This window comes from Gobio gobio, assembly GCF_949357685.1.
Source record: "Gobio gobio genome assembly, chromosome: 15".
NCBI classification, from domain to species: Eukaryota; Metazoa; Chordata; class Actinopteri; order Cypriniformes; family Gobionidae; genus Gobio; species Gobio gobio.
This window is the reverse complement of record NC_137108.1, coordinates 30977523-30997379: the sequence shown is the minus strand read 5'-3', so window position 1 is coordinate 30997379 and position 19857 is coordinate 30977523. Positions and strand designations below refer to the sequence as shown.

Below are 19857 nucleotides of genomic sequence, written 5' to 3'. Positions count from 1 at the left end.
TCATTATTGCAGTGATCTTAAACAACCGTGTAGGAAGACATATCATGGCCAATATGACAATGTCGTCTGGGAGGGAGCATGAAGAATCATTTTCGCACATGAATTGGCACCTCTGAGTCCAGACCTTAAATTCATTGAAGGTCTTTGGGATGTGCTGGAGGAGACTTTACAGAGTGCTCGACTCTTACATCGTCAAACAAGATCTTGACCAAAAACCTCATGATGGAAATAAATAAATAAAATCATGTCACAATTCAGTCTCACACAAAAGTTAAATAGGCATTTTATTATTCGTCTCTCCAGATTACCTACAACTTTGTACATCGTTCTCAAAACTAACATCTTAAGTAAAATAAAACCAACAAAACCACCCTGATTTAAAAATACTGTACATGCCCCCCATATGTTCATATATTCACAGAATATACAGTCAAGCTGTCAAAAACAATGTTGGTGAGAATCTGCTGGTTAGTGCTTTGTAAATGTTTCATTTTGTGCTCAGGAAGGACCACCAATGGTAATACAATAAATCGGGCCATATCAAAACCTGAGCAGTTTTTGTGATACAATTCTTCAATAATAACTTTGTGTGTGTGTGTTGTGCATGTATCTGAAAACATCTTCATATTTAATGGATTTAAACTTCATATGTTACAGAGAGACCTTCAGGCCCTTTGTCACCATGCTTAAAATACGCCTTTGACTGGTGTTAGTGCAAGACATGGGGTTTATGTTCATTGCTACTAGAAGAACTGCATCTGTTTTTTATTGCACAAAAACAACAGTTCATATGGATGGAGAAAAGTCTGATCCTTTCATGACAACAGGGCTCAATCCTGCTCCTCATCAGTGGCAGACTGCTGCTCGGCAGCCTCGTCCTCTGAGCTGGCCTGACAAGCTGACGTATGGAAGAGACGCATCAGGTCCCGAAATCTCCTTGAAACCTGCAGAGACATTGATGTTGAAAAGGCACAGAATGGAATGCCCAATTTGCTTTTCATTGATAAAAGATCAGTGCAGTGGAAATAGATCTGTAACTTTAGAATTTTGGTACCTCACTGGCTGTTTTGTTTCCAAGCTGCTCTGCCACAGACTGAAAGGTGCTCTGATTGGCTCCTTGCTGCTGACAGGCAGTAAGGATCACTCGATCAGCCTCTCTATGAACCAGATGATAATAGGGCCATGTAAAACAAGCGCCATTAAATGATGCTCTAAAACAGATCATGATCTGTGGCTGTGCTCACCTGGTCCAGAGAACGACCCTCTCTCCACTGGGAGTGAGGGAGATGTTTTTGGCACACACAGGTGTGTCCAAGGCCGGGCTCAGTGTGCTCTGCTGAGTGGCATCTCTCTCTTCCAATTCAACTGAATCCTCTTCATCCCTACTGTGCTTCTGTGGAGATGTATGATGCTTATCCTCTTCGTTTTCCTCGTCGACTTCTTCATTCTGTATTTTTTGCTCCTCTGGGATGGGGGAGGGGGGTCTCTCTGGTCCCTCCCACACAGGCCCGTCACCTTCTGCAGGAGAATGTACAGAACATTTTTAAAACTTTCAGAGCTTTTTGTAGTTTCAGTTAAACTGTCAGTACGAATTTGATTCAGTAACTTAAATGACAGATTATAGGATTGTCACAGTACAAATACCAACAAATATGTGAATGAACACTAATTTAAAAAAATATTAATGCAAATATAAAAAGTTTCGTAAACATATACAGTGCAATTCAAAAGTTGAGCCAGTAGGATCTTTTTTGAAAAAAGTCTCCTCTGCTCACAAAGGCTGAATTCATTTGATAAAAATAATATTGTGAAATATTAATTTTTTTATTATTATTTGAATATATTTTAAAATGTGATGGCAAAGCTGAATTTTCAGCATCATTACTCCAGTCTTCAGTCACAATCTTCAGAAATCATTCTAATATGCTGATTTGGTGCATCATTTCTTATCAATTTCGATGTGTTGTGCGGTTTATTTTTGTGAAAACTGATTCTTTGATTTTGATTTTGTAGCATTATAAATGTCTTTACTGTCACTTTTGAGCAATTTAATGCAACCTTACTTAATAAAAATCATTGATTTCCTACTGACCCCCACACCGCTGTCGGTGTATGAATGAGTGTATGAATGGGTGAATGTGAGGCAATATGTTAAGCGCTTTGGATGGCCATGGGTCTGTTGAAAGCGCTATATAAATGCAGTCAATTTACCATTTTGAACAGTAGGGTAATAGTAAGTAATAATTCAAGTAAAAGTAGTAATAAAAAGTATTTATAGATGCCGATTTTAAATAATTAAAAACCTGAATTGAAAAAGTCACTCATTTGAAAAAGGATTTACCATGATGTGGACTGTTTGCTCCACTGCCAGTCTCATCTTTAACCTCTTTCTCTGCCTCTCCATCCTCCCCTTGTCCTCTTTCCTCTCCCTTTTCTTCCCCTCCCCTTTCAGATTGCGCATCAGCAGACGGAAATGCAGAATCACGACTTTTCAGCACCTTGGAGCCATTAGTGGCCTGTCAATGTGTGAAAATAAAATATGTGGATACATGGTTTCAATCAAAATGTCTCCTTAATAATAAGGGTGGCAATTACACATTTCAAGACATGTTATATCAAACAAATAAAGCAAACACCTTGTTGCCATGACAACGCAAGCATCCTTTCCTCTTATGCCTGCGATGTTTGGCATCATGGCTGGAATCATGACAGGGACAGGAGCAATCTTTCTCAGGCCAATCACAGTCCTGAACAAAAGCACGAGATTAACAACTAAACAAGAATGGGAAAGATAACTGAATTCACTGGGATGTACAACTTGAAGACACCTTGTAGTTGCCATGCATTTCTTTCCTCCTCTTGCTCCTGCTGGTGATCTGTCTAACCTTGTGTGACTCCTCATCCTCCTCTAGATCAGGGAGTGTAACCTCCTCAAAACCTCCCCATACACCTCCTCTAGAGCCCACACTCATCCCTGCTTCTCCATCTGTCCCAGTGCCCATGTCCTCCGGCCAAACTGCCTCTTCAAACTGGCCAGGACGTGCAGGAGGTGGACGCATCTCGTCAAAAAACATCCAGAATTCTCCTTGAAGGTGCGTGTGGCCCTTAAGAAGGGTGGCCATCTGTGCTTTGAACTGAGTTAAGCAGAAATAAAGGGATTTTAGAGGACAAGTCTGGACAATAAACAGTCTAACACACTTTTTCTGCCAGGCCCCCCTTTTGTATTTTCAAACCCCCCCTACCCCTCTACATGCACCCACATAGACAGTCTAAGACATGACCTTACCTGCAAAATCCTATAGGATTTATTTGAATATAATTGTAATTAATACAATACTACAACCAATCAACTTCATCGGGCTTCTCTGTGTTTGTGATTTTAAGTCTTTAAGTGGTGTCTTAACTTGTTCGGCTTCATACTGTCAGAATCTAATATTTGGAGGCACATTGTTCGCAGGAAGCCAATGAAGACCATAGGCTGGCATTAGGCAAATTTGTTACATAGGTATGTAGCAGGAAGTGAGACTTTTACTGATGACGTTTCATCAGTTCAGAATCGAATCTATCTTTTAGGATAACTTTTTTTGTCACTCACTTTGATCTTTAAAAATTTGCAGCCATTTTACGTTCACAAACAACTATATTACACACTGCATAAAGGTAATATTCGACAAACCATAATATGGGCACTTTATTGTAAACTACCATCGAAAAGTTTGGGGTTGGTAAGATATTTTATGTTTCTGAAAGAAGCATCACAAGGATTTTTTTCCAGGAATCTTTGACAAATAGAACGTTTTAAAAAAAGCATTTATTTGAAATATAAATTTGTCATAACGTTAGAAATGTTTTACGGTCACTTTTGATCAATTTAATGCATCCTTGATGATTAAAAAGAAATTCTTTAAAAACAAAATCTTACTGACTGCAAAAAACCTTTCAATTTATTAATCAATCCATCCATCCATACCTCTTCAATGCCAGCAGGACTGAGAGGACTTCCACTCTGCAGTGCTCTCACTATCTTCTGGTAATGAGAGGGATTCTCCCCAAAACTGATCTCCAACTGACGCAGGAACCGACGACTCCTCTCAAAAGCCTGCTGCTCCTCAAACTGGGGATGGGAGAGAGAGGTTAGGAGAGACAGATAAAGTTGTTTTCTTTTTTAGCACTGACATTAAATCAAATGAATTATGTGCCAGGACAAATTATTTTTATGTTTATAAAATGATGGCAAATACCAGTCCACACTCCAGCGCTTGTTCAGGTAAAAGGAAAGCTGCAAAGTCCTTGAGGAGATCAGGCCAATCTTTGAGGAGATGTTTCAGCTGGGAGAACAGCTCTACAACACTGCGGCTCTCTCCTGCCTGGTCAAACTCATAAAGCAGCCCTAAAAACTCCTCCACCTTACCAGGGATATCTTGCAAGACCTCACGCACCTATAACAGCACAAGAAATGGAAAGATAACAGAGAGAGAAATTAATGTTTCTCTAATCATGGGTGTAGAGGATGAGATGGTAGTGTGTCGAAGAAACAAGTGGTCGAACCCTGTTGAGATAAGCCTGGGCAAAAGCCATGTCTTTGCTCTCTCTCATTGGATCGTTGTCCAAAATGTGGTCATCATACAGTAACAGCAGCTTTGAGGCATCTTTACTGCCTCGTTCCTGACGTCGACCGCGCTTCAGGCTACGAGGGGGTGGGCGACCGCGGCCTGTAAAAATAAACAAACTATATTCACTGAAACATTTCCTGTTGGAAAACCAACCAGGGCAGTAGGCTCATTTCAACTTGACATCGCTCAAAACAACATTATCAGGTGTTAACATTTGTGCTGACCTCTTCCACGGCCTCCTCCTCTCCCGCTGATTTGTGGGGGGTCGTCGCCCAGTGGCACATCTCCCTCAGGAATCTTTTCACCTTCTCCCTCCCCTGCTTCCAACTCATCACATTTTATTGCTACATCATCCTCATCCTCTGAGTTCTCCTCCTGCGAATTCTGGGAAGCAGGGGAGTTTTGAGAGTTTGGGGAGGTGGGGGATGTTGGGGACGTGGGCGAATTGTCCTCCTCTGAGTCTCCCTCTCTGCACAGTCTCCTCTCTGATGCCAACCAGGTCAACTTTTCCATCGTCTCCTATGGAGGGAACACAGAAGGAACAATTTAATAAAATTAGTTTTGTAAAATAGGAATGGAATACACTGACTTTATTGTCTACAAAAACGAATTTCAAGTACTTAAGCATAATGCATGATAGATAAGTTGCATATCGGATATCAGTTAATATTAGATTTTTTATTTATTTATTGGTATCAGTTGTATATTTAATGGTGCATGCTCATTTAATCTATTTTTACATATCAATTATCTTTGCATCATCTAAAGCTCAATCTCTAAAAACACTGTTAAATGTAATCTTGCAAATATCAAAATGAGAATATACATTTTTCATACTGCACATTATAATGCTGTGATGGCTAAATTCACTTGTATCATTTAAAATGATAGATTTTAGATTTTAATGTTAAAAGTTATATAGCAGATTTTGAAATTTGATAATATTGTCTAAATTTATGAACAAAACACTAAATATTCAATGCCATATCATGAAAAAAATATTAGAATTGTAATACTGGTCGGTCCCTATTATTTTAAACATCATAAACAGATTCAATTGCAAATGTTCTACTGATTTTTTTTGTCTTTTGTCGTCATTTTCTGAAAATACAAACAAACCTGCAGTTCCGGAACAGACAGCACAGATTCCTCTGATGCAGATGACATCACTTCCTCCTCATCTTCGTCCTGTGTGAGGTCATCGAAATCCTCCTCTTCCTCATCCCGCTCTCCATCTCCATCCTTCTCTTCTCTTCCTTTATCGCCACTTCCACCCTCATCTCTTTTTCTGCCATCTTCTCCATCACTGTTCTTCTCTCCTTCTTTATCTTCATCACGCTCTCCATCTCCCCCACTCTCCCTCTCCTCGGCCCGTCCAACATCCTCATTCCCACTGCTCTGTTTCTCTCCCCCACTGGACTGTTGCTCCTTCCCATCTCCAGTGCTGTGTTTGCACACTCCCTGTGTTTCCTGACTGCCAGAGCCCGACCGGACAGGAGGACACTCTCCAGTATCCATCTCCACCCTCACAGAGGCTTCAGCACCATCGTCCGTGCTTGTATCCATGCTGGTCAAACTGGAGTCGGGGCTGCAAGAGGACTCTGAGAGTGCCAAGAGAGGACTTCCAAACAGAGCACCTGCCATTTCCTCTTCCCATCTGTCTCCAGCCATTTCCTCATCCTTTATTTCTCCAGCATCCTCACCTCTATTTGGCAACGGTGTGGATGGTGTTATGATTTTTAAAGGCACCTCAGTCCTCTTTGTGTTATTTAGTACTATGGAGCCAGCAGGAATGTCAGAACAGGCAGTCTGCTTGGATAAACTCCCTGGTACACCTTCAGCAGGAAGTGGAGGTTGGTTCAGAATGAATGGGTCTTGGGGCAAAAGTAGGAACTGAGGTACTCCAGTAGGTGAAATGGTCTGAACCAGTACAAACTGAGAACGGTCTGCTGCTGCTGCTGATGTCAGACGAGAGAAGACGGTCCTTTGACCATTTTGAACACTATAGCGTAAAGGAGTGACGTTCTTCGTGGTTTGCAAAAAGTCACATTCTGACCTCTGTGCCGTCTTTCCAATATAGGGACTTGAGGCGTTTTCCAGAGCCTGTGTACCAGGGACTAACTGTATGACAAGATCCTGAGAGGGAGATGTGACTACTCTCTGTGTGGTGGAGGTCAGGTGAGAAGCATTTTCTTGGGCTTTGATAACGTTATCTAATGGAAAATTCTGTGTAACATTCATGGATATTGGCTGATCCATTACAACAGCAGGATTGCTTATGTTTGCCATTCTCCTAGACGACAGAGGCAATAGCTGGGGGGCTGGTTTCAAAGGAGCAAGTTTTCTAGGCATGGTCCGTTTCTTGTGCTTATCCGACATCTGCTGCATGTCACACATCTTGCCTGTCCCAGTACTAAGTAGAGGCATGTCACTTGGGGGTATCTGAACTACAGTGGGGGGCAAGTTGGCAGAAGGGTGTGGCAGATTACTAGCACCCAATTCTGGAGTAACATACTGGAAATTAACAGGACAAGAAGTGTTCAGTGGGACGGTCCCATGTTCAGGTGTCAAAAAGGGCTGAACCAATGGGAACACCCCATTTATAGGAGTGCTAGGTGCTTGGGCCAATAATATTACACCATGTGCTGGAAGTGGTGTGGAGACATTTGATAATACATTTCCTGCACCTGTGGGACAAAGAGGGGCTTTCGCCAATGGGGTAAGAGTAGGGCGGGCAAAACCAAACAGACGCCGGGATTTGGGCGGTGAAGGGCGACTTGCACTTTGTGAAGGATGCAGACGCAGAGAAACACCTTTAGGGAGGAATTGTGGGTAGCGTGTTCCTTTTGGGAAGGACAAGGTAAGAGATTTGGTGGTGGAGGTCACCTGTAAACTGCTCTGATAAACTCCCCTATGGATGTATGCTAAGCTTTTCTGTAAAGACAAATTTGAAACCATTAGGATTGTACTTGATATCGGATTTACATTTTTTTATTAATGTAGAATTTATTTTAAATGGGTTTTAGTGTGGGCTTAATTAAGTCTTAATTATTTAAATTTAATTATTAATTTATTATAAAAGGGTGGTGCACATTTAAAAAGCCTTAAAAAGCAATTTCTGTAAAAGTAAATATCTCCCTTGCATTGAACTTTGAAATCATGATTAAGAACTCCATTAATGCTAAAAAACATTAAACATGTACAATTGTTGAGTTTATTTTTATTACAACAGAAGTACCAGGTAATTATCAGTTTAGATAGGAGGGCCTTAGAATAATCCACTGGTCTAAGGGGTTGTAATACCTTCAACCAGTTTGGCATGACGTCCTGCTCTCTCTCCACAGGAGGGCGCTCCTCTCCAGGTACCACAGGTCTGCACATCACTGGCAAAGGAGGAACCATACTATACTGGCAGTAAAACTAGGACATACAACATTACATTGTCATAAAAACATAATTAAACATGACATTTTCTTACAATTAAAAGTTTTAGCTTCAAAAAGTGTAAAAACTATAGACAAACTGACAGATCAAGGAAACTGGGGAGCAAATGTGCGCCACCACATATACCAGTGTATATGAAGATGGGCAAATGAACCAATAGATGATCTACGAATCACCTTGATTATGTTGTTTAGGGTTCTGTCAGATGCCATTTCCTTCACACGTGCACGCAGCTGCTCTTGACGCTTGGGCCGGATCAGGTAGCGGCTCATCAGGTGATATGGGAATTCTGTTTGAGCAAAGTGCTTTAACCCCAATACTATCAGACTATAGAGAGGTGGGAGCAAGGGAAAAGAGAGAGGCAAAGGGTAAACTAGGTGAAGGTATGGCTCACTGCTTCTTCAAGTGTTTGCTAGGTGGTGTCAGTTGTGCAGACTGAATGAAGTGCTTGTTTTGATACATTAAACTGCAAAAAGCCTATATTAACGTTTCTTCCTTCACGGACCAATTCCAAAATGGAATGTAGCTTCTCAAAGAAGGTACTTTTTCCACCTTAGATACAGACATAAACTTGCATTAGTGTAGATACCCTGTGAAATTCAGAGAACGTATTTCTTTTCTATATTAATGAGTTTTTTTAATTTTCCAATTTTTTTAAAGTACTTATATTACTATATATAGTGCAATAATTAAACATGAATTTAGAGCACTACAATACAGTAAAATATAGATCTGCTTATTTCAAAGTGGTTCTTTTAGTAATTGCTTAATTTTGGCAAGGACGACATGCCCCTACTACATTCACAGACTGTTAATGGCTGAAAAAAAAAAAAATTCTATAAAACATTAAAACATTCACTCTCATGACTGAACCTAGATGTAGTAGACAATCAGAACCATTTGTACCCGTCTTCTCCTTTGGTGTAATAACGTTTGCTGCGTGAGCGATGCAGGACTGGATCCAGACTGCATTGTGGCAGAAGCTCTGGGTACAGAAACACAGAGCGTGTGGCAAACAACCATGCAAGACCAGCAGGGAGAAGTGGGTATGAACAAGCTACAAAAACACAGAAAACACACTGCCATCAGATACACACACACATCCATGCATGCGCTTTTCACTTGATTTATTGGGTCATATGAATTCATTATGAGATGCCTGACCTGAGTGATGGCGAATGGGTTTGGGAGGAAGATACAGAGGAGATGGACATTGTTTTAACTCCTCCAGCAACTTGAGGGAGGACTCCAAGTTACACACCCTAAACATGCTTCTAAAACGCGGATTGACTGCTGACCTCCCCTCCTCGGCCCGCTCCGCAAATGACAGCAACTCCCCCTATCGACACAGGACAGGAAACAATTATGGTACCATTACAATGATTCTGCAAACAGTGAACAATTTTTTAAAGAGTACTCAAATTTGCGGACTCAAAAACATAAAGCTTGGCATAAAGCTGTGTATAATTCACTCCCCCCTAGATCTGTGGCTTATAAGGTGGTGTTAAAATCTCTTTCATATCACATGGTTTTAATTTTTGTAAGTAAAAGTAAATAAAAGTAAAACTAAATCTTGGAAACAATAATTTAAGAAGATAAGGGGGAAATTACATTTAGGGATATTAATACACAATAGGAAGCAAGCGGGAAAGGGTAAAAGAAAATGCATTTGCACTTATAGTAATAGTACTGGTCTGGTCATTTTACTAATTCTAAAAAAAGAATCTGTCAAGCAACAAAAGCACCTGAGAATCATTTCTTAATTTTAAGATTAAAAAAATAGCAAGACTAAAAAAAAATGTAACAATCTGTTTATCAAACAGGAGAAGCAACACGCCATTTATTCATGCAGAGCACTTTTCCTTTCCATTGATCACTTCTGAACCATGTTCATCAGTCTTTTCTTAAGCCTTAAAGTTTATAAAAACAAGACACTTGGTGCTTCTCAATACTCAAAATTGATGCTTCCTTATTTCCTCACTCCTACGTCCACAAGCCTGTGGATATACGAGTAAGAAATGAGAAGCACACACTGATGTGTTTAATCCCCAATTTTCTTACCAGGAAAAGTTTGGTGGTTTGAGCTTCACTCTGTAGCGCCTCTACTGGGTTGCACAGCATATTAACCTGCGTCAATAACTGGACATGCTGCAAGAAAAAACAGAAAAAAAATTAGTTAAATGTAAAATCAAATCAGCATAAAACAAGAGCTTTGAAAAGATGTGTTCTCAATGCATTACAAGAATCAACAGCTCTTTGGTAAAAGATTAGATCCTTGTGACCACGTAACCCTTTAAAAGTAAATTAAGCGTGTCCAGTGTGTTCACTAGTTGTGTTTAAAACGGCCTCTTACTTGCTGTATTTGCTGCTGCAACTGTATTCTCTGGGGAGACGTGACCACCAGAGGAAAGCTTGGCTGCACAAGAACCATGCCAGGCCCGGGTGCATGCTGGATGGTCCGAACCTGGTTCTCCCGTCGCTGCTGCAAAGCATCCAGCTGCTCTCTAACGGTCCGCCTGCATGCTGTCAACATGTGAGCCAGTGGCTCCTCAAACCTGATGACAGACAAACAGAAACATACTGAATCTTAAGAGAGTGAGAGATGTTTTTTAAATGTGTACTAGAAGCACTAATAATTATTGCAAAGCAAATATGCCATCTTGATGAGGCAATTTGAATTGTTCTGAAATAGTATTCTTAACTAGGGATGCATGATATATCAGTACCTAATCGTTTATTGGCATACATTAAAGATTGTATTAATTTACCGTATCAGCCAATATTGGATATTAAACTGTACATGATCATTTCCTCAATTTAGAAAAACTTTGTAGTCATTGAAAACTTATTTATCAAATCTCAAAATGAATAGTCATTTTCCATGCATTCTGTTGTGATGCCTAAATTAACTTTTAGCATTTAATAGAATTAATTTTCATTTGTTTTATTTTTTTTTTATTTAGACAAAATAGAGTTTTATAAAATTTTAATAGAAGCTTTTTTAATTTATTGCGTATCTACCATAAGATGACAATTATTAGCTTAGTCATCTAGAGTTAAAATAAAATACAAAAATGTATAGGCCTAAAGGAAAATGAGTAGTTTTGACAGTTGCATACATATTAATAGTATAATAACAGCATTATCAAAATATTCTCATTATTTTGTATATTTTCCTTTGCAAAAATGCAGATGCTTATGTTCCTCAGATCTAGTGACATAATATTTATTAAACTCATTGTCAAGTCATCAAATGTGACTAGCTAATAAAGCAGACTAAGTCTTATACTCCCTGTACCCTAGTAAATGACCATTACAGGCACAAGTCCTTGGCATTTACACACACACACACACACACACACACACACACTCACAGTGTGGAAGAGACAGCACAGACCTCGTTAACATTTAAAAAAAAACATCAGCCACATCTGGGTCTGTACCCAGAACACAGTGACGCACAGAAGTCACATTCACACAGAACAAGCTGTAATGACCCCTTCACTAGGCAAATAATAAGCTGTAACACTGTGTGGCATGTCCATCTCTTGACAGTTTTGTGTTGATTGACACTGTACTATTTCCATAACAACGTTAATTACACGTATCCTTAGAAGAACATGGAGGTGACAAGCTGATGTGACGGGTTTTAAATAAGGGCTCAGACAGGGACTGTTGATGACTGTTAAAACATCAGAAAAAGGGCCATATGTTTTAAGGGAAGCCCTTTGAGTAGGTGTCAGTTTTGTTTGTGTGTGTGCGCATACGTGCATGTAGTGGTTATCTGTTCCAGTAAATGAGCTCTATTTAAAGCCTCTGTGCCTGGAATCTGCACGTAGCACAGACATACAGTGAAATCTTTTCAGCACGTTCGCAGTGACGTATGTACCTGCACCTGTACTGTACTCAGCAGTGGGGGATGTGATTTGTGTGAATGTGTTCAGTCTATAGTGAATGTGTACATGTAGCTCTGCAGTGTCCATACTGTGTCCCGGGGTCAACAGCGAAACAATCGGACACATTAGAGTATTTCTCTACCTCCCTACCCAAACAGGTACAGCACCACTCTGCTGCTCTGTCCCAAAGGGAGGATTGATCTTGAGGGTGTTTTAACATGTCTGTGTACTTTGTACTGCTAGAAATATAGTTTTATTTTAGATCAGAAAGCAATTGCATATGGTTTTCTTTATTGAAAAAAAGACCAAACACACACATTGTTCTAAATATAAAATAGTTCAATTGGGCCAGTTGAAATTTGAAAAGGGCACAGAAATCCACTGGCTTGACTGGGAAAGCAGGAAAAAAATCCTTATTGTTGAGCCTTGGACTTGGTGGTGTGTGTGTGTGTGTGTGTGTGTGTGTGTGTGTATTACCTAATGGCTTGAGGAACGTTAAATTGTGGGGTGTCATTGGCCTCCTCATCACGTTCCTCATCTTCTTCATGACCTTCCTCATCTTGTTCATTGGCTGCCAACTCATCATGGAACTGGAGAAGAGGACAGAAAATGAGAGGAATGACGGGCTTTAGCTTGTTCCTGTTAAGTGTTAAGTCCTCTTACCGTCTCAAAGAGCTCTTCCATGAGCTCATTGACTTCCTTCTCTGCAAGAGAAAGAGAAAAAAAATTACTAAAAGCAAAAACTTTACACTGGGGTGTTTATTCAATCTACAACTTATGAAAACCCACTTGTGATACGAACAGCACGATCATTTCGATAATCCTCCAAATCTGGCTCATCTAGATCATCTAAAAAGTTATATTCAGGGTCATCATCTTCATCAGCCTCTTCTAAAATACAGAGAGAGAATCATCAGAAGAACTGTATTTTTCACGTGTGAGAACACACACAGAGTAGTGATGCTGAAAAGGAATCGGGGAAAAGGTCAGGGGAAGACAAACATGAGTGGAAAAAACAGAGGTAGGTACATAATCGCTGACACACACACACACACACACACATTAAACTAGTCTCACACACAGAGAGAGCCATTAAGACTTTTAAGAAAAGTGCTTTGACAGCATCTGTCTGAGTGCAATGGGCATGATAGTGATTTGTTTAAAGGACATGATTACACATGCAGGTTCACTGGTTCAGCCAAAGCCAGAAAACAAATGATAGATGTCAAAAACAGCCCCAAATAATATCAACAATTTAGGGTCGGTAAGATTATTTTAATGTTTTTGAAAGTCACTTATGTTCACCAAGACTGCATTTATTTTACAACAAAAGAAATACATTAAATAAGTAATATGTGAAATATTATTACAATGTAAACTTTTCTAATACAATATATTTTAAATTTGTATTTATTTCTGTGATGTCAAAGCTGAATTTTCAGCAGCCATTACTCCAGTGTTCAGTGTCACATGATCCTTCAAAAATTATTCTAATATGATGATATGGTGCTCAAGGAACATGTTTTTATTATTATCAATGTTGAAAACTAGTTTTTTTTACTTTTATGGAAAGCAGGAATTTTTTGATGAATAGAAAGTTCAAAAAATTACCAATTGTGACCCATGCAGGCAAAATGAGTCGCAATTAGGGATGGGCATTTTTGTCAATTTCTCATTTCGATCATCGATAGGTCTCAAAAACGAGTACTCAAGTAATTGGGGGCGGGGCTTGTATGTGTGTGTGGGGGGGTGTCTCCGTCATGGAGATATGAAACTATTTTAAGAGTGTTACGAAAATTAATGTTGACAAATACAAACATCACATGTCTATGAAAACATGAACATATGACTAGAAAAAAATAACTGCTAGATTATGATGCATAAATGGTTATTTTGTTTTTAGATGTTTTTTTTAAAACTTCTCAAATAACCCAATCATATCATTGTAATTGAACTGAAACTCTAAATAAACAGCACCCTACATAGCTTTGCTAGCAGGTTAATAAACTCAACCAAACGCACCCTATATTAGATTAATCAGTGTCTACTTGCATCAACACAAAAGGACGCAAATGCACGCGTGAACTTGGCCGTGCTAGTTTTTACACATTTTGAATGCGCTCTTCCCTTAACAACAACGCCGATACACGGGCACATAAAGCACAGATAATTTACAAAACTATTACAATTGAGTTCTCATTATAATGTTATGTACATGACAGATTGGCTCTGCACATCTTGCACTTAATTTTGTTTTTCCTGATCAAAGTGACATCACTGCACGTTTTCGAAGGCATAATGAGAAACAACTTTAAATAAAACATAGGTCTACTGTTAAAAAACATGAGAACGAAATAACGTTGCTGCATTAATATCATCAATGCTTTTGAAAGAGAAATAGCCTATCTAAAAAGAATATAACCGTATCAAATAACCCAGAGTCGATAATGCCGGGCATTGCATGTGAGCTGAAGCTGAAGAGAATGAACACCAGTTGGTAACGGCAGCGCTTTACTAGCTGGTTATTAAACTCAACCAAACGTGTCCATATGAGATTCAGATATAGACAACATAAAAGTAATCTTACAACTTGCATCTGCAGAAAAGGACGCGGACGCGCACATGACCTATTCACTGCGCTTGTGGATTTCCTTTTACAGCTGATACGCGGGGAACTAAAGCACAGATAATTTACAACATTCTATTACAATATTGTTTTCATTATAATGCGATGTATATGACAGATTAGCGCTGTACATCTTGCACTTAACTGTATTTCATGATCACAGTGATTCCAGGCATCACTGCAGTGCGCGCTTCAGTTTCACTTTATTTCGCCGGTCTGGAAGGCGTGCTGTCTAATGCTAACCAATCAAACCTCAGTTACCGCCAAAAATGCCGCAATAACAATCAGAAAAATAGACAAATATTTTTTTTAAAGTCAGGGCGATCATCGTTTTAATGATCGATCGTCGCTGTCACGTTCGAGTACTCGATCACTGTTGCCCATCCCTAGTCGCAATGAGCAAATTTTCCAAAATTATGTTATTTTCACTATAATTCACACGTGTATATCGGGACTGCACGCTGAGGCGTCTTAGTGCACACACCGGGTCTGTCAGTCAGCACGAGTAAGCTCGAGAAAAGGTACTCTACTTTTAGAAGTTTAATTGTTGTTTTTTTTAAACTTGTTTAATTGCTATTTTAATTGCTAATTGGGATTGCTAGATGGGGGTTTAATTAACTAGTTTTGTGAAAACCTCAAAATCAACATTTTTCACTTGTTTTGCCCGTAGTTCAATTATCCCGTGCACATTCTGACTCCTTTTGCCAGCACGGGTCACAATTATTTAAAATAGAAATCTTTTGTACTGACGTTAAAGTCACTTTTGATCAATTTAAAGGAAATGTATGCAAGATTGTGGCCAAAACTGGTACTGCAATCACTTTCAAATTACTGTAGAGCAGTGTATCCCCTCTCCCCCTCCCCCTAACTCGAGGTTGCCAGATAGGATCCAGCAGGAACGTAGACTGCTACAAGGAGCTTCCAATGGCAAGTGACGAGTCCTTCACAGCATGATTGTTTTTTTCATTGTCACAACGTTTTTCTGATTCATAACGAGGTCTTTTAGGTTTCGTAAAGTTTTATTTTTTATCCAAAAAGTTTGTAGCTGCAGCTGTGGTAACTAGAGCAGAGCTGGCAACCCGGATGCCGAAACACTACTGACTTCGTGATTGGTAGACATGTCAACATCAACATCAGTTGAGGGCTGCAACTTCACTTTTAAATGACAATAACCTGGCCGGACTACTGTTGTCAGTGATATAAGTATTTGAAATTAACATGATTTCTTAATGTCTGGTGACATATCAGGGCGATTTTATGATTAATTGAAATACATTTCTTACATACAGTTCCTTTAACACATCCTTGCTGAATAAAATCATGTTTTCAATTTTTCCCCCTTTCAATTTTTAACAAATACTACTACTAATAAAAATCATCATTAATAATTGAATTAATCAAATTAAAAAGAGAAGGCAAATATATGAACAATCAAAACAAACACAGGCATTACAAACTACACCTACTGACCTTCATTGTCCAGATGAGACGTCATGAGTCCCTGCAGCCATTGGGTCCATTCACGGTCCTCTATTGTGGAGACGTTATCGTACATATCTGGTGTGATGTCTGGTGCACGGAGCTCTGCCTCCAGCTGATCCAGAGGGACATCCCTCAGCGGACGTTTTGACCGAGTACGGCAGGCTACCAAACTGTCATTTGGCTCCCCTCCACCGCCATTGTTCAGAGCCTTCAGAAGACAGAGACACACAAAATTTAGAGAGAAAACCATATACAGAAAGCAGAGAGATTTGTGTGTATGTGTATGTGATTCAGTACCTGGTAAGGCTCCATGCAAAGAGGACTAAGTTCAAGTTCTTTATCCACAGCATGGAGTTTCTCAATGAAGGGGTCAGAGGACCTGAAGGATCGTGAGGGGCCACAGGACTGAGAAGGTGGGGCAGGGGGACCCATAGGCACTGCCTCAACTCTCAAGTGCCTGGAGAGCCTGAGCTTCTGTGACAGAGACAGAGGACAAAGAGAGATGAAGAGACTTAAACCTTGAGAAATGTGCAGAAAGAATGAAATACAAGTATGTGTATGTGATCATAATACTGTGTAAAGTACCAGTCTGGGGCTGTTGCTGGCATCATCACATTGGGGGGAACCATGAGAAGAAGAACGTCTGCTGCCACGTGGTGAGGAGGCTGTGCTCTCCACATCACTCTCCAAAAATGTCTGAGAGAAAATTCAAATATATGATATTATCGGCAGTGGTTCATGTAGGTTGCACCCCAGCTGCTCCCGACAAGCTGGATGGCGCCTTGCATGGCTGACACCGGCGTCGGTGTGTGAATGAGTGTATGAATGGGTGAATGTGAGGCAAATGTAAAGCGCTTTGGATGGCCGTAGGTCTGTTAAAAGCGCTATATAAATGGAGTCCATTTACCATGATTATATATATATTATATTTTATGAATCAGTCAAGAGACTGTAAGTGAAGAATTGGGTAGTAAAACGTAATAAATACATGATTAATAAACCACAGCTTGTACATAAATGCCAAGGTTTCTCTCTCTCTATATATATCTCTATATATAAATATTTGGATTGTTCTAGACAAACAGCTATAGAAACTTCCAGATAGTTCTCTACAGTTCTAGAAAGTTTTAGAAAGTGCTACTTACAGTAACGTTTGTTATATGTTTGGTCCATTTTTTTTAATCATGGGTGACCTTTTTTTCATTGTTTTTAAGCAAAAGTTCATCCATTTATGATACTGGAAATCTTTTATTTGAAAAATAGTCAAAGGTTTATAGGTTAACCCTTATGATCCTTCTGAAATCATTCTAATATATTGATTTGTTGTTCAAGAGATATTTCTTAATATCAATGTTGAAAACAGTTTGCTTCACAATTTTTTTTTCAGGACTTTGATAAAATAGAACAGAACAGTTCAAAAGAACAGAATTCATTATAAATATACATTTTTTTAAACATTATAATGTCTTTTTAGTCTAAACCCCAACATTTTGTACCGTAGTATTTGTGTTATAATGTTATATGCACCTCCTCAGCCGTTTCATCTTCCTCGTCTTCATCAGGACAATACTCTTCATCAGAGGAGTCCTCCTCCTCTTGCAGGGGAATGTCCACAAACTGGGGTGGCTAAGGAAAGAGTCCAATTAGCAAGGAACATCGGCCAAAAAAATGAAATATCAAAAGTGATACATCACATCCATTTGATACCTTAATCTCATTCAGCTTCTTTATTGGAGAGATGTTCCAGTTGCACATCCCCTAAAAAAAATCAGCCATTATTATAACACATAAGAGCTTAAAATGCTCAAAACTTCCTGATAAGAAAAAACACACTCACCACCCCTTTCTCAACAACTTCTTTGAGCTTAGAACGGGTCATTTTAGGCTCCTGAATTAAACAAAATAAATTTCAAAATCAAATAAATTGATCATGTTCAAATAGACTTCCACTGTAGGAGTTAAATAAAAGTGAAACTTACAAACATGGGCATATCTTGTGTGTCTCTTATAGCAGCTTTCATCATGGCCACAACATGCTCATTGGTTACCACCTCCTGAGGTCAAACACACACAAAAAAGTTTGTAATTGATTTTCAAATTACCGATTTTATCCACCGATTTGATGGTAGCATTTCCTAACAATGATGTTGTTTTCTTGAAGATTCAGAGAATAATCTCAGATAATTTAGTGATTCAGTAATGTGAAGGCATTTGTTTAATATTTCAAGAACACATAAGCACAAAATCTTAAAGGAACTTGCATCTTGTTGAAATCAGACTCACATGGATGATGTTACGAACGTTGACAGAGGAGAGCTTGAGTTTTTTAGATTTAAGAGTTAAATCTCTATCCAGCTTCCTCAACTCTTCCTCACTCTCATCCTCTTCCTCAAGCTCTTCTGATGTCTTCTCCATCTCTCCATTCTTCTCAGGGAACTCTCCTTCCACCTGAGCCATTCCACTCTTCTTTACATTTACTACATTTCGTTTCTTCGGCCACTCCTCTCCTTCACACCTGTCCTCTTCTAAGGATTGGCAAGCAATGAGAGTTCATTCAGATTTTCGAAAACTCCTAAATCCAATAGTGATGTTTGACTTGGCAAATAACATTACTAAGTCAAGTGTGGTTAATAGCAAGGCCAAATGCGCTGACTCACCCACAGTGATGACCAGACCCAGCTCTGCATCCACCTCAGACTGCAGGGGGGATGAAACTGGAGTGAAGTCATGGACACTGTCATCGTCATCCTCACTATGGTCTGCGCGCGCACACACACACACACACACACACACACACACACACACACACACACACACACACACACACACACACACACACACACAGAGAGAGAGAGAAACCCAAATATCAAGCTCTGCTATGAAATTCCCTCAATGAATACTGCTCATTTCTGCATTACCTGCACTAGAGTTCTGCTCCTGGCAATTGGATTGAACTGGAGTCTGTATTGACTTGGTCTTAGTGGGGGTGGAGACCTTTCTTCTCCAGGAACTACGAGACAGTTTGAGAGAGAAAGGAGATGATCTGATAGATTCCCTCTTAGGTGCTTTGGCAGGGTTCAGTTGTGGTTCTGGAGACGACGACTTGCGTTTCCACCCCATGTTCAATCTGTCTCTGAGCCTGAAAACACAGGTAAAGAAACAGTAGTGATCCAAAATGATGTCTTCCAACTAATCCTTAACAGTCTTAATTCAAGCAATTATAAAATAATAATTAATTAATAGTCAGATAAAGAACACTACATCTTTCTGGTTGTGTATCAAAATCCAGTGAGTCGCCTACCTAGACAGCTCACTAGTTTGAAACATAGACCAATAAACTATAAACACAGCAGTCTTTTGTTTCCGTTCAGTAAATGTTTTCCTGGTACACTAGGACAATGCACACAGTAAAATATGTGAATGTGTTTTTTTAAAAGTAATTGTTGATCAAGTATAGAGAGAAGGAGATCACCAACAGTGAATCTGTATGATTGTATATTTTGCTGCTAGCTTATTTGCTAACTGAAATTAGCATTGCGCCCCTAAACAAAACACGGCACTCTTAGACAGTTTATATTTGTGTCTCGCAAGAATGATATTTGCTCTGTTCACATTTCATATTGTAAAAAATTCCTCTTACCCACGAACAAGTGTTCGCAGCCATCGGTAGTTTTATACACACTAGCCCGCCGCTTCAGAAACAAACCGCGGGTGTTACGGTCATTTCCTTCCCTCACAAACAGAGGCGAAAACAACCCGTTCCTCTGTAGCACTGACTGCCACTGTTTTAAATAAA

The 19857-nt window shown here is 39.5% G+C and overlaps 1 protein-coding gene across 1 annotated transcript; it reads right to left on the bottom strand.

Moving 5' to 3' along the window:
* Nucleotides 1-267: 267 nt before the first annotated feature.
* On the bottom strand, nt 268-19802 carry gon4lb (gon-4 like b). Its single transcript, XM_079837213.1, has 31 exons — nt 19702-19802; nt 18980-19200; nt 18719-18820; nt 18345-18586; nt 18041-18115; nt 17899-17949; nt 17769-17819; nt 17589-17687; nt 16647-16757; nt 16359-16535; nt 16050-16269; nt 12743-12844; nt 12617-12657; nt 12431-12543; nt 10411-10612; nt 10119-10205; nt 9222-9396; nt 8964-9114; nt 8234-8384; nt 7917-8033; nt 5733-7547; nt 4838-5132; nt 4549-4712; nt 4242-4439; nt 3971-4114; nt 2829-3134; nt 2637-2747; nt 2342-2516; nt 1245-1518; nt 1055-1157; nt 268-944 (listed from the first exon to the last, which is right to left on the bottom strand). Exons 2-31 carry the CDS (start codon nt 19179-19181, stop codon nt 831-833), a joined length of 6168 nt encoding a protein of 2055 aa, XP_079693339.1. The 5' UTR covers nt 19182-19200; nt 19702-19802; the 3' UTR covers nt 268-830.
* Nucleotides 19803-19857: the final 55 nt, after the last annotated feature.